This window comes from Ischnura elegans, chromosome 1, assembly GCF_921293095.1.
Source record: "Ischnura elegans chromosome 1, ioIscEleg1.1, whole genome shotgun sequence".
NCBI classification, from domain to species: Eukaryota; Metazoa; Arthropoda; class Insecta; order Odonata; family Coenagrionidae; genus Ischnura; species Ischnura elegans.
In genome coordinates, this window is record NC_060246.1 from 88,764,421 (window position 1) to 88,779,315 (window position 14,895).

General features: G+C 37.8%; 1 protein-coding gene across 1 annotated transcript in view; it reads left to right on the top strand.

Moving 5' to 3' along the window:
* Window positions 1-13,690, top strand: part of LOC124165501 (V-type proton ATPase 116 kDa subunit a1-like) — a 60,129-nt gene extending 46,439 nt beyond the window's left edge. The window contains exons 15-18 of the mRNA XM_046542944.1: window positions 471-581; window positions 6,251-6,491; window positions 10,516-10,690; window positions 13,487-13,690. Coding sequence (XP_046398900.1) covers window positions 471-581; window positions 6,251-6,491; window positions 10,516-10,690; window positions 13,487-13,589 — 630 coding nt within the window. The 3' untranslated portion in view covers window positions 13,590-13,690. The remainder of the gene's footprint in view (window positions 1-470; window positions 582-6,250; window positions 6,492-10,515; window positions 10,691-13,486) is intronic.
* The last annotated feature ends 1,205 nt before the right edge of the window (window positions 13,691-14,895 follow it).

Below are 14,895 nucleotides of genomic sequence, written 5' to 3' on the forward strand. Positions count from 1 at the left end.
AAAACAAATAAAGAGCTGTTACAGTTTCCTTAAAATGTTGGTTTCATTCACCTTTTCCATGCTTAAATCTTACCGATACTGACTTGAACAACCATGGCTTGTTCCCCCCTAGTTTTGATCCTGGGTATGCCCTTGCATGGATTGCAATGGCATTTTTTTCCTGGTATTTAGACAGCCCACATCATGATGGGTTGACATTGTGGATGATAATTTAATTTAGTACAATCCTGAAGTAAGGGTCTACTTTAATGGCAATGGGCAAAAGCAAAATTATGTCATGGCACCTACGCTTAGATTAAGATAATTTTTAATGCTAAAGGTGATTAATACATACTGTATTTGTTGGTTCATTTCTATCATTACCATATTAATAATAATATTTGTAAGCTTTAAAATTGAAGCTTCATTCCATACGTACTAAAGGAGTTCAATAATTAATTCTTAAATATAACTTTTGTTTTTCTCTGCAGCAAGAAGTTCAAACGGTACTGGTTGTTGTTGCCCTCTTGTGTATTCCATTCCTTCTCTTGGGAAGGCCAATCTACATTCTCATCAAGCGATCCTCAGCAAAGAAGCATCATGTAAGCATAACACATTCATTATCTAGAAACTCCTGGTTGCTAAATTTAACCATAGCTGTATTTTAAACATTCTCAGGAAATATTAATTGGGTTGGAATCTACAAAATTATTCTTTCATTAAAGTTAGGAATATTATGATTTACTATAACATGATCGGCAGAGGGTGGATTCAAGTTCTTTCAATTATATCTTTCTTTTAATTTTACCTAGCCCTGGAAGTCTGCATTGCTTATGTGGAAGAAATTAACTACCTCTTCATCATATAATTTTCGTTGAATACTTCATAATTTTACATTTGTGATGATTGTCTCCAAACAAATCCCTCATTCCAAATTTTGTAATCCAATAAATGGTTTGTGCCTATGTTTGAAAATTTTTTGAATGTGTTTAATGTAGTTTTGGTGATGCGTTCACATTTCTTTTGGGTATTGAGGTGGAAAAATAACCCTAAGCTCTTTAACCCTAAGTCTGAATGCAGCCAGATTAGGATCTCCTTGAAGGTCCATTGAAGGTCCTTGAAGATCTTCCAAACTCATGTCGACTTTATGCTCTCATAATAGAGTGTTTATAGCCCTGAAGAGATTAGGATTTGTCTAGCGTAATGTGGGAAAATTTTCAGATGAGAAAGTAAAAGAAAGGTGCTATTTTGCACTGGTCCGACTGCACCTTGAATATGCAGCGAGCGTATGGGATCCGGTTCAGAAAGACTTAATCTGCAAACTGAATGAAATACTAAGGAAGGCTGCGCGGTTTGTCAAAAACTGCTACGGGCATACAGACAGCGCCACCCAGATGTTAAACAAATTGGGATGGGAGCCGCTGGAGACTCGGAGGCTGCGCTCTAGGCTTAGATTGCTTGGAAAATGAGAATGGATATCTTTAAGAGTGACACGGAGAACATTATATTAGAGCCCCACTATATTTCCAGGTCCGATAGAAGTAATAAATTAAGAGAGATGTTTTGCCAAATGGATAGATATGCAAAGTCCTTTTTCCCCCGAATCATAAAGGACTTTAATAAATGCTAGTCCTAACTTCGTTAGAGCACTTCATATTTATGTGTAAACAGCTGCTGTCCTTACACCCCCTGCCACACACCATCAAGGCAGCTTTTAGGGTATGATTTAGATGTAGAATAGTGTGAATTTTCATGCTACATACCCCTTTTCTTGGAAAAATTTAACCGCAAGCGTCACTATAAGACAGCAAGTGAAAGATTCAACAATGATTCCTTCCTCAAATTTTCCAAACTATGCTTTTGCCCATGACTTACCTAAAATGGAGTTTACTGTCATCGGGATATCTGTGAATATGAATGACATTTTGGATGTTGAAACTGCATCAGAGCACAATTTTTCCGTGGTAAGTATCACACTACAGACTAGAGGCTCTACTGATCAAATCTTGCTGTCTAATGTTTTGGTGCAGTACACACAATGTTGATATTTTTCTGATTTTAGAAAGGAAACATAATAAAAGATACAATGAGTTGTATGTTCCACAAAAGCTTAATTCACAGACACAGGTTTTGACATGTACACTATGACATTTTCAAAGGTGAAATGGCCTTTGAAAAGGACAGTGTGTACATATTGAAACCTGGGTCGGCCAATTAAACTTTTTTGGAACATATACCACTCAATGTTTCTTTTATTATGTTTCCTTACACCATGTTCCACCAAATATTGCCATCCAGCCTTAAGTTGATCTTAGAAACTTTGTAGAACATTGTATGAGGTCTAGAGGATGTTGCATAACTATTGAATTCTTAAGCGCTTATTTATTTGTTGAAATTTAACTCCTGCCTTATATTTTCATTCAGGCAGTTGACTGTTGAGTGAAATTTGACCACTATTTCTGCATTGCTCAGCCCTTCTATCAGTATCCCTTACAATAGGGTAGTTTCCTTCGTCAAAGAAAACGAAAGGCATTGATTGCGATTCGTTACCCACCATTAGTGTATTCATAATATATAAATTATTTGGTTTTAGAGATCCCAGATTAGGCGAATGGCAATGGTCAATTTTAACTGCATTTGAAAAACGCCAGATTGGCGCCCATGCGATGCCACCCCATGTGAAGTCACAGGGACCTAGTTTCTATACGAGTAGATAGGAGTTTTACATCGTCTGAGATTGCCAATGCATGCATGAGGCACAGAGCTCAGGGAAACATGTCTTAATAATCACCTATTAAAACTGGCTATGGTCGGAAAGTTTCCTACGTTTGATAAGGTATTAATAATCCATAATTAAGCCAAGCGCTACCTGCTAGCAGCCTGCATCAGCAGCCTGCAGATTAGGGCGGATCGGAAAAATCAATTTTTTTCAAATCCATCTGGCCCAATGAAAATAAGTAGTGTGACCGATCAGAAAAAAGGCCTGAAAATTTTGAGACCTCTAGGTGAACCCCTGACCTCGCTCAAATGCAATTTAGGGGGGGAGGGTCGAAATTCGAAAAATATAGTATTTTATGGTCATTCCCTACAGATTTTGCCGAGTTACTTCCCTTCCGCACAAAAATTTCGTGCATTTTGACGTATCTGCCACCGCTTAGCCACAAAATGCATAATTTGAGTCAGCGTCCGCGAAGAAAATATTCCAACGCCCACGCAGCGTCGTGGATACAAGAGCCGCAGGCCGATCCCTTCCCCTCCCCGCTCGCTTCTCCCCCTCCTACGCCTCCAATACAGCAAAATTCATCCCGCGTATGCTGCTAGGAGGTCGTTTATCTTTGATAATGCAAATCGGAAGATGGTAGAAGGTAATAAAGGATGCATAGTGAGACGACTTGCCCCTTATTAGGCCCCTCATCGGGGTTAATCAAATCGATGTTACCAACTTTTAGAGAAGTGATGAAATATCTTTAGATCCGAGAACGCAGGAAAGGAGCCTACGGTCAATGAAAAGTCCTCTCGAGTGGCTATAAAGGTGGGTGAACTTTGGATATGCGCTTTAATTTCGGCATTGTCCGACAGATGTGACTACCCCCCTCCTCCTCACCCAGAGTGATGCCTTCCAAAGTACCAAGCCCAACTGTCATCTCCCCCTAACCACCATCCTGCCTCAGCATCTGAAAAGTCTCAGCCCTCTCGGCTCACTTTTATCCAACAAATATAATTAAAGTATTCTACCAATTAAGGTAGGTTTCCATGGAGTAGGTGCTAAAGAAGTGATCTGGGAGCCTCCCTTTCCTTCCAGCGCTACATTCTTCAATTCAAAATAAGACCTATTCCCTTTCATGTTATCTAAAAATCCTATTCTCTTTCTTCCCCTCCCTCGTTTACCTAATATTCTACCCTTTAACACAGTTTTCAACATCCCCTCCCCACTAAGTGCTCCCTCCATCCATACCTTCTATCTCCTCCGTATCTCATCTAAAAGCTGCCTCTCCTCACCTACCATGTCCAGCACTTCCTCGTACCTCCTCCTCTCCATCCACTTCACTTTTTCCATTCCTCCCAACGTGTACATTTACTGCTCAATAATCCTGTGCTCTTTACCTTGATAATGTTACTCAACCATGGTTAACAAAATCATGGTCAGAAAGAATAAAACGTCATGTGGAAACAGCAAAGTTTTTATTCCTTCAACTCCTGCGTTAGAATACTTTTAATGTAAGGAATTATGAAGATGAAATGGTCTACTTAAAAGAAAATTTTGATGCCCAAATTTAGCTTCAATATTTTCTTTCGTATAGTGTCATAAGCAATTTATCAATTTGGTCATCAACCAATTGGTCTTGTAATTGTATGTTCAAATAAAAGGTATAAATGGACTTTTGTGAACCTCAAAATTAAAGAAAACTTGGTTTTATCATCCATATCCTATCCCACATGATCCCTACAAACCCATCAGAAAAAGATTAATTTTTATTTATGATTTTCATCTTGAAACAAGTTAGTGAGATAGCTTCAAAGGTTATAGAAATTTAATTAGGTGGAAAGTAACTCAAAGGAAATTAACTCCATAACTGAGTAAATAGGGGAGGATTATTTATATTTCTTGAATTTGTTTTCAGTTGAAATATAATTGATATTAGCTAGGCTTTATAGTTTTAGCTATATAGATAGGCTTTCATATAGGTAACTCATGGACTGATACATTTTTCATGTAAATGTCATCCATTTTCAACTGATTCTTAGATCAGTTTCCTCCTATGTGAGCAGAATTTTTTCTAGGTCTACTCTTATTTTCGATGTTAACACTTTTTCAAACCCGGTATGATTGCCTCTTTTCCTTAAAGGGCATATTCTTTACCACAATGTCTTCTCCTTTCTTGTATCTGAATGATTTCTCGCAAAGCATTAATTATCAGCAATTCAACTCTTTTACTTTCATTTTATTTCAACGTAGTCTGCTCCATCTCTCTGGAATGCATCTTCAATACATATTTCAGATAAGCACCAATCATGTAAATAAATGCCTTCAAAGGAGAAATATTTTGCAATATGTGCATGATGCAATTGCCGAATGTATACCAAAACATTTAATTTTTTTAGTATACATTCGGTGGCTTACTGGATAGATATTATTAAAACTCGGGATTTAGGTGGCTCGATCCTCTGCTTTCACACAGTCTTGCCGAACATTAAGGAATTCGCCCTTGACATGAGGGGAAGCAAGAGACATCTCACATGAAGCTAATGGCTTTAGGGGCATAGGCGGATTTAGGGGGGGGGGGGGGGAGGGGTGCACATGCCCCCCCACAGACGCTAAAAATTGGACAAATTTTTTATACGATTATCATTACTTGCATTTAGTTTAGTGTACTACGGAGCCTCAGACATTAATTTCATTTTGATAACTTTCCTATTAAAGTAGAGACAATATTTCGCGCAGTTATTGTTGTACCTTGTTTTTAATCTCAAGTATAAGAAGACCGTTTGCCTATCATATCCTTGTGCTCCCCCCTCCCCCAGAAAAAAACCTGGATCCGCCCCTGGTTGGGGACACTGAAGAGGAGCTGAACGGCGCGGATAAGGTGGTCAAAATTTACTTTACAGTCTAATTCCCAAATGATTATGCAAGGTAGGTAGTTAATATATTCCGACAAATACGTAACCGAGCGCTAAAGAATTTAGTAGCTGTGCGATATCCTCTGCACCTCCTACATTTCAAATATTTTTGCAAATGGCGTAGTTACTCTGTGGCGTAGTCGTGCAGAATGTTTCGAGCGGCATCGCGGCATGAGGTGGGACCCACGAAACGAGGGATGTGGGATGAGGAGAGAGAGAGGCTGGTGTTGCCTCATTTTCTCAAAAGACTTAGTAAATGCATTGCATCGAAAGATTGACAAAAGTGTGAAGACAAAGAAGTGACAAAATTCTTTCCTTCCACTTGGCAACATAGCTTACTCTCAAAGGTCTGAAAGCGACTGAATTTCCCGTGGTAAGTCTCTGCCTATCGCACTTTGGTTGGTGTACAGTAAGTTATATGCTGTCCGCCCTCACTCCCCCAAAAAACTAGGGCCTACTTCCCAGTCCCAAGGATATTTGAGTTGAACTTTCGGTTCTGCGAAATTTTTGAGGTTAGAAAAATGTCCGCATTCTGTGTGTAATACCTCATCATTCGTCACCAAGATGTGGAAAGGGGATATTTCATGACCCAAAATGTGTCCATCTCGTGATTTGTGTGTGGTCTCTCATTTATGCATCCTTTTCCTTGCAGGAGGAACCACCTAAAAGTGAAATTCCTGTCCTGGACAATGAGGTAGAGTTGAATGACATTGAGAAGGGTGGTGCAGGAAAGAGGCGAAGTCACAGCGAAGAGCCTGTTGATCCTCATGAAGAAGGGTCCTTTTCTGATATATTCATCCTACAATCAATCCATACAATTGAGTACATACTGAGTACCATCTCTCACACTGCTTCATACCTCCGACTGTGGGCCTTGTCTCTTGCTCATGGACGTAAGTACCGTGAAACTTTTGACACACCTATTCGGCTAGGTTGTGCCATTTTCCTAACTTTTTTTTGCAACCATTACCTTTCACATTATGATTAGTGTGATGATCCCTTTTTTTATACTTAGAGGGGATTTAACCCTTCTGACGTGGTTTTGACAATTTATAGCTATCCTAGGATATATTATTTTAAAATGACTTACGATTACGACGGATTATCTGATTTGTATGGGCGTCTTAGGCACATAATTTAGCACAGAAGAGTTAGTTAGAGAAGTAGGGTTGTGGTGATACCAAGAGATAGTGGAGAATGAGAAATTCAAAATAACTGTCCAACTGTTTTGTGGGGTGGTATGTTTTTACTTTTGCATATTAAACAAGTTTTCAATTACAATTGTGCTGGTGCAATACTGTTTAGTTTCATCATTGAGTTATGTACTGGAAAATGCCTTTTTTACTTTCTTTTTGATTGTTTTTCCACGGTTTCATTCTAAAATGTGCAGGGCTCCATTAACCTTTGGTGTCATCCTGGGCGTCATGTAACTTTTGAATGCTCCGCAAAATATCTTTTTTTTTAGGTTGTAGTGCTGGTGAACTTTTTGGTGTAGTTCCCATAGAATATACACCACAGAATAAATCAACTCAATCGCACAAAAATTGACCCTATGCCAAATTGATTTGGAAAATTTCGGTTGTATTATAGCGAAAGTGGCCTGCTTTACACGGACGTCCTTCATTTGTTTCATTTGACCTCTGATTTCTACAGCAGACACTGCAGATATCAGTGGTATCAGTTATTTTCCAGAACCATTCTCAACCTATTATGAAAAGCGTATTTGTGGAGGCGCGAACTTCATCTCCAGACCTCCTTTTTGAGCAGATAAGATTACAAACTGGATATTTTTTTAGAAAAAAAGGTACCCGAATCATTTGCATGCTTGGCCAATGAACGCCGAAGTGTTTCTTTCGGGAATTTTGAAAAAAATCAAATAAATGTTGAAGTATCGGTGTGGCTATTTATTCGCGTGAATTTCATTTTATTAGCTGCTATGATACCGACATATGGTATAAAAAAATGAACATCCTGATTTAACTAAGAAATATTATAATGAGTCATTTGGTAGGCGCGTAATTTTTTCTCGAGTTAAACGTATTTTTTTCACGGAACATCCAAGGATTGAGATAAAAACCAGGTCAGCAATGATTTTTTCGCCTTTTAAATTAGTTAAATTGCCTTAAAAATTAGCTACAATTTGTTAAAATAATTCAGTTAATTTCCACTCAAACTTGAAACCATAAGTCTTAAGGAAAATCTTTGAATCAATCGTAATCAAGATCCAGCGATTACTTCAGCCCCTAAGACTACTTTGTTCGAGCCCAGTTTCATTCTTATTGAATAGAAAATATTTTGCCCATGATTTGGAGGGGGAATCGTCGATTAAGTCATCTACGGTCTAATCTTCAATTAAAGAGGCTTCAAAAGAAATCATTTTTTGTTATGAGGAAATATGGTGGAATGAATTTTGGGACACAAAGATAAAAATACCCGTATGTGAATGCCGTGAATGGCTTAAGTTGAAATTGTATCCCTTAGTTATTGATTAATTTCGTTGACGCCAATACGATTATTGTATCTGCAAGTTTTCTTAAAAATCACGCGAGTCCTTCTCATTCTCTAGGAGGTTGCAAAACGGGCTATCACTGATTTTGAGATTCAATGTAACTTTCGTTTTAATCACCAAAGTTCCTTTTTCATTCAAACGCATGCGTCTCGTAGTCAACGATTGCGTGTATCACCAGCGTCCAAATTCGTCCAAGGGCGGCCTTCGCCAAATGTCCTATAGCCTCAACTTCAGCTAATAAAAATTACGAATCAATTCTGCATATTGTACTCGGAGAGTCCGCCTACGACCCGTTTTAAATCTAGATTTTAAGAGCCGAACTTCATTTACCTCCCGTAACACTTCAATATACTTGGCCATTTTAATTTGTATGGTAATTAAATTCGGAAGATGCTAAGTAGTAATTTTAGTTATCTCTTAACCATTCCTTTCAATGTTTATTTAAACCTTCGAACACACACGTTACATATACCTACGCTCATACCACATCTTGTCATATGTTACACCGTCAGATGACCTATTATTGTCGGTCTCGGTGGCGTCCGTGGGTAATGTCGTCGTCTGCCAAACTAAAGGTCGCGGGTTCCAGTGCCGTTTGGGTGGATTTACCAGCATCCAGGGCATGGATATGCATGTGTTTGTCAAGCAATTAAATTGTAAGGAAGTTTTAATTTCGCTTGTAATAAAGACGACATTATAATTATTATCGATTGTAATGCAGCCTATGTCACTTCTTTAGTGACGTAAATTAGCTTCCGCTTCGTAAACGTTCTCCTTAATTTTTTTTCAATCATTAGACATGAGTCTCGGGAAACGGTTGGCTTCCAATAATACCACGTCAGTTTCATCGTGGGAATAGACACCGAGCTGAACACGAGGCGCTCAGGGTTTTTAATAAAATTATTGTTTACAAGAGTATTTTTTTTAATTTCCTATTTCTTAAATTTACGGCATGTGTTGCATATTGCCTAATATTTAATTTTCACTGAACGATAAGGAGAAAGCATACTCCAAAAATGTTATATGCTGGTGTATTAAAATTAGATTATTATATAAATGTTGGTTTATTCCATGAGAATTAGCGTTTATCTTGATTCAGGGTGGGACATCCGTTGTTCTGTCTGTTCTGGCCTCTCGTAACACTCCTATGTCTTCGGTAATTTAAATTTGTATCGTAGTTAAATTCGTAAGATACTTTGGAGTATGTTTAATAACCATCGTTCCATTCCTGACATTTGTTTATTTAAACCTTCGAACATGCACGTTGCATATACCTGCGCTCATACGCAAACCTTGCCAACTGTTACAGCGTGAGAAGGCGTATTATTGACCGTAGCGCACCCTCTGTTACCTCTTCAGTTGGACGTCCCTTGCTAGGCCTATTTTCTCATGGTTTCAGTTTCCTTATGACGAGATATTGGCAAGAATATTTTATCTTAGCTACACAAGTAGTCTCGAAATATCGGAGACTAGCAGCGTTTTATCCCGAGAAGGTTCAGTGCTCATGAATTGAATTGGAATTGTCGCAGATTTACTTTGAATTCAGTGAGTAGACACTGTCTCCCAGATGAATGTCGTATTTTTGCTTCACCTCTGATGCCATTGAACGTAACTATGCAGTACAATCGATTGAAACGTGTTATAACTGTATTTCCGTTTGTGTTCATAGCGGGATACATGGCTCAACGCATCTTGCTGATATCGCTGGTCTATGTTGCATTCTCGCGTGATGTAGCTCACTCGTCGTGTAAAGTTGGTTCATTAACCGCAGTTGCAGCAACTGGAGCTTCATATCTATCGTATATTATGTAGCAAAAATGGTTCATGTTCCTTCTCTTTGAATATGTGAGGTTAATAGGTATAGTTTTACTCAGCACCATCACGTTGTTCCTGTACGGAATGATTATTTGCTTTAATTGTCACAGAAAAATTCGGGAATGTTTGGAGTTGATGTAGTTCGAGCATAGTTTATTGCCATCAGCTTCACCGGCTGATGGCAAGTATTATTAATTCATTCGAATGAAAATATTTCCCTTACGCATTAGACATAAAGTGTACCTATTCTTTTTGGGATTTCGGGATTTTTTGGGATTTTGGGATTGGGTGAGGCTGACCGTAGAAACTAGAGTACTATCGCCATAAATAGATGGACTGCTTGCAAAAATTATAACTCTTCATGATTGAGTTAAATAAGGAAAATTTGGTTCTTTTTCATTGCCTTGCACGCAAACGATGTGAATTAGAGAGGATTGATAAGTTTTCAACTCCCTTTTCTCACCACATGCGTACCTGTGCTTTTTTTAAACAATAAATAACTATCTATTTAATTTTAATTCTTCTCTATTTCATTCAAACATTTCCGGAGAATAAGGTCAAAAATTTACTCATATATTTTTTTTTAATTCCAGAATTGTCGGAGGTATTGTGGAATATGGTGCTCAACAAAGGACTCACCTTGGTTCCAAATTTCGTTGGATCTATTACAATTTACATAATCTTCGCCGTTTGGGCTGTGTTCACCCTGGCCATTCTGGTATTGATGGAGGGCTTATCTGCGTTCCTTCATACTTTGAGGCTTCATTGGTAAGATTATCAATCATTATTCGTGAATCAATTTAAAATACTTTACCCCTAGAATTTAAAAATGGATTATTATGGATTACTTCATGCAAGTAATCAGGCGTGATTGATAACGATGGCATGCTATAGTGCTTTCTTCTTTTGATGAGATGAATGGTGGAGGCTGTTACTTTGTGAAAATCCATTATAGGAAATGAAGTAAAATAGTTTGCACTTTTTTGCATAAATATACAGTTAAAAAGGATCCAGCATGCTTCACTGCACTGCAGCATCATGAGGACTACCATATAATTAAGCCAAACCTATTGTGTAAATTCAAGAGCATTTCATTTTCCTACATATCTTTCCTACGAATCAACGTACTACGGTTGATAAGATCTTAAAAATAAAGTAAGAGAGATATACTGTAGAGCAGAAAGATTCAGAAAGTCGTTTTTTCCACGATCGATGAGAGATTATAGCGGGAATGTTAGTTAGAATAGGTTAGCTAACTTGTAGCGTAGCCTATGGGGATAGGGTTGGCGTGGTGGTTGAAGTTGGCTTTCCAACCGGTGGACTCGGGTTCAAAACCCGGCGGTAGCAGAGAATTTTCGGAGACCACCTTATCCTTGCTTGAATGATATGAAGAGAACATTGCAAGCGCAACACTCCGTCCGTCGGATGGGACGTTAAGCCGTGGTCCCCTTGGTACCATTCGTTAAAAGCAGGCTAATGCCGACGTAGGCTAATCCTTCCATACCCTTACCTCACGGAGCAAATGACCCACTGTTGCCGCAAAAAAGGGAGAATGCTGAACTTAAAGCATATGTGTGAAATTCTGTCGAAGCTCAATAGAGTTGTGTCATGTATCGTTTTAATGTTTTTTTTTCGACTACAACAATGAATCCTTAAACACTATTTAAAGTTAAATGTTTAGCTTCTAAGGTGGGAAGGGTGAAGAAGAACACGGGAAAAACTATGATGACAGCGAAACGGTCGTCGTCTTCATTTCGTCAGGAGCGAAATATTTAATTGATGCATTTCATTATTTTTTTCAAAGAGAGACCCACATTTTTGTATTACAAATAGGTTTTAAAAATTAAATTTTACCCATTCTTTGATTTTTTACATAACTGAAAGGTAAATTTCAATTTCTGAGTTGTAGAAAAGCTCATAAATATCTAGGTTACGTATGCCATATGGAAAAAATTCTAAACTTTGCATGTAAGAAAATGCTTGTATCGTTCCTCTTAAAATAAATCACAAAGACGAAAAATCGTCATTTTGGCAGTGTGCATTGCCACGAGGCGATTTTCGTCTTTGTAGGTTCTTTCAAGTGAGCTGTCGCTTGCTTCCTCCCAATACCATAGCATACGTGTAGCCTACTAACTTAATGTATGCTTCCGAATTTTCTTAGTATTTCTAACAGCATGTTTTGTGTGTTCTCGCTTTATTAGCAGACTGCATTCATGAGTAGTTGGCAATTTTTGCCTTTGCATGAATGTGGAGGTTTTATTTGTTAGTATGCGTAACATTTTTATCACCGTGTGGTGGTGTGCATGTGGGAATCCTCCGGCATGCTGCATGCTGGTGGTTGATCACCCCATGACAAATACCCTAGAGGTGGCCAGTAGGGTATAATGTAGATGTAGAAGTTAATCAAGCCGAAAAAAATAATCGCGAATGTGGGTGGAGGTGGAAAATTTCCAACCCTTCCCTCTCCCAGCCTTCAACTCTCTCCTCCACCCTTCCGACCCAGGAATAGGACAATATTTTCCTGAAGGATCTAAGGTTTTCCCGGCGAATAGACTGGAGGAAGAGTTCTCGGGTTTCCAGCTGGGTCCAAGGGTTTTTCTGCACCAAACCTTGAGTGCAGGAAAACCCTTTGACCCGGCTGGAAACCCGAGAACTCTTCCTCCAATATTCTCCTTCCACACCCTACGTGACTATTTATTCCGGCATGGTTAACTTCTTTGTTGGTAATGATGATGCTGCAGTGCAGTGAAACATGTTGACTCCTTTATAAATAAATATCTATGTGAAACGATGCATGATATTTTCCTTCATATCCATTTTTTTTCTTGGCATCTCTTTCTGTATCTAGCATTATTAATAATAGATAACTCTTTCGTAGCTCTAAATTTAAATGTTGTGTTGACTGTGCAATGTGCATGTCATTTGACTAATTTATTCATGTTGATCGCGCGATGGAGTTGCAGTAATGTCTCTGGGTGATTGCATCGAGGATTAATTACACATTCAGCTATTGAGAACAAAAAAAATCACCTTCTGGGCTTGAGAGGATATGTAGATCTTGTATTCGTCTTTTGTGGAAGAAGACGAGGAGAGTCTCGCAAACCGGCCAATGCATTTGTTCTCAAGAATAAAAATGGTGATGATTCATTACGCTTATCACCAGAAAGGGAAATATTTTATTTATACCTATTATATTTTTTGGGAATTGCTCTCTCTATTTGCTGTAGATACTGAGTGGCCGATGCTAATTTTACGCAACTAAGGTTTCTCCTTCCTCTTTGATTAGCCCATGCTCCTTTTCGCATGTATCACGTATCTTCATTTATTAGTACTCAATGAACCAAGAAGTTATGTGATGATAATGAGCCGATAGTCTCTGCCAATCTCCCATTGAATCCTGGACTGTAGACAATTTAACTTAAAATGGGGAAATTTATCATATTTTTGTATTTAAATTTGTTTTCTCATACTTATAAAAAATTAAGCCAATGCGGTCATTCATTATTATATTTGTCTATTCTACTCCAGGTATCTATCATAAGCTGTGTACTAATTTTATTTTAGGGTGGAGTTCATGAGCAAATTTTACATTGGCGAAGGATACGCATACCAGCCTTTCTCCTTCAAAGCTATTCTTGCTGAGGAAGAAAAGGAAGACAAGGAATAGGAGTACCTCAAGTCATTTATTTATGTAGATATGCTGTTAAAGAGTTTGAAATGTAGAGACAAGTTAAATAAAGTTCTTTCTTTATCGTAAAAGAACATTGATTCCGCTGTTTTGATTAAACACTAGGTTTGCTAAAAAATTGATCGTATAGTATCACATGGTAACCTTGTAAATATTCGATCAAATATCCTGGTCCTCTTTCTCAAGTGTCTCAGTACCTTTGGCCTATCAATATCGTGAATGGGTGATAAATTATTATGCTGGGATTGTATTGTATTAACGCATTCAAACGGGAGTTTTTTAAATTTTTTTTGAGTAGGTTGGTACTCCGTCCTACTCTAAAAATTCTTCTTGCTTCTTGCTTTTTTCAACTGTCCACGGAAACGAGAGAATTAAAATCGAACTAATGAACAGCTAGCGCTCACACTTACCTAGTTGCATTGAATATGCTTCCTTTTTGTATTAGGGACAAGTACTTTGTAGACTCTTGATGTGACATGAAATACGCGACCTATTGATATCTAGGTAGGTACTTGATCGACTTGGCTACCTTGGCCTACTCCACCGTAATTAAATTACGTCTTCGATCTCTCTCGCGATAACTTGGAAACGCATGATTAGTTTGAATCCGACATCGTAACAATAGTGTTTTGCTCAGTAGTCGTTATTAATCTGTAGAGTTGAAAGTACTGTAACATTTGGTTTCATTATAACTTTTCTGTTTTTTGATCTCGTAATAAAAACTAATGTTCTGTTTAAAATTGATGTTTTTTTTAGTATTTACCCCATGTTTCATTTACCTATTGATTTTATAGGTAGTCCTTCCAATGCCTTTTTTTATTTTTAAATGCTTTATTTCCCATTTTAAAATTAGTGTGAGGTGTTGAGATCTTGTAAAAGAAAAGGAACTGTAGCTTACTGAGGAACTGAAGTCAATCTAGGGTGCAAGAAAAAGCTTTCTTAAAACTGAAATCTGTAAGTAACAGTTAGTTACATTTTCTAATGAACTAAAAGACAACGCATTTATAATTTTTCAAAAATGAATCAGACGGTCTATCTGGAATAATTAAGATATAATGTATTCATTCAGTCTTAAGTTCTTTATGATACCATATAGCCGAAACTACAGTTTAGCGATAGTTTCAATTTAAATGGATTGAGCAGGTGAATATAAAGCTGCTGCTAAAGATAGAATTAAAAAAACATTGAGTTCAGGAAGTTTTATATTTTGTGGAAATTGTGGGCCGTTTCAACTAAATATCGATCAGTACGATTGTTTGTGTTCCAGGAAGTGAAAATTTGAGGT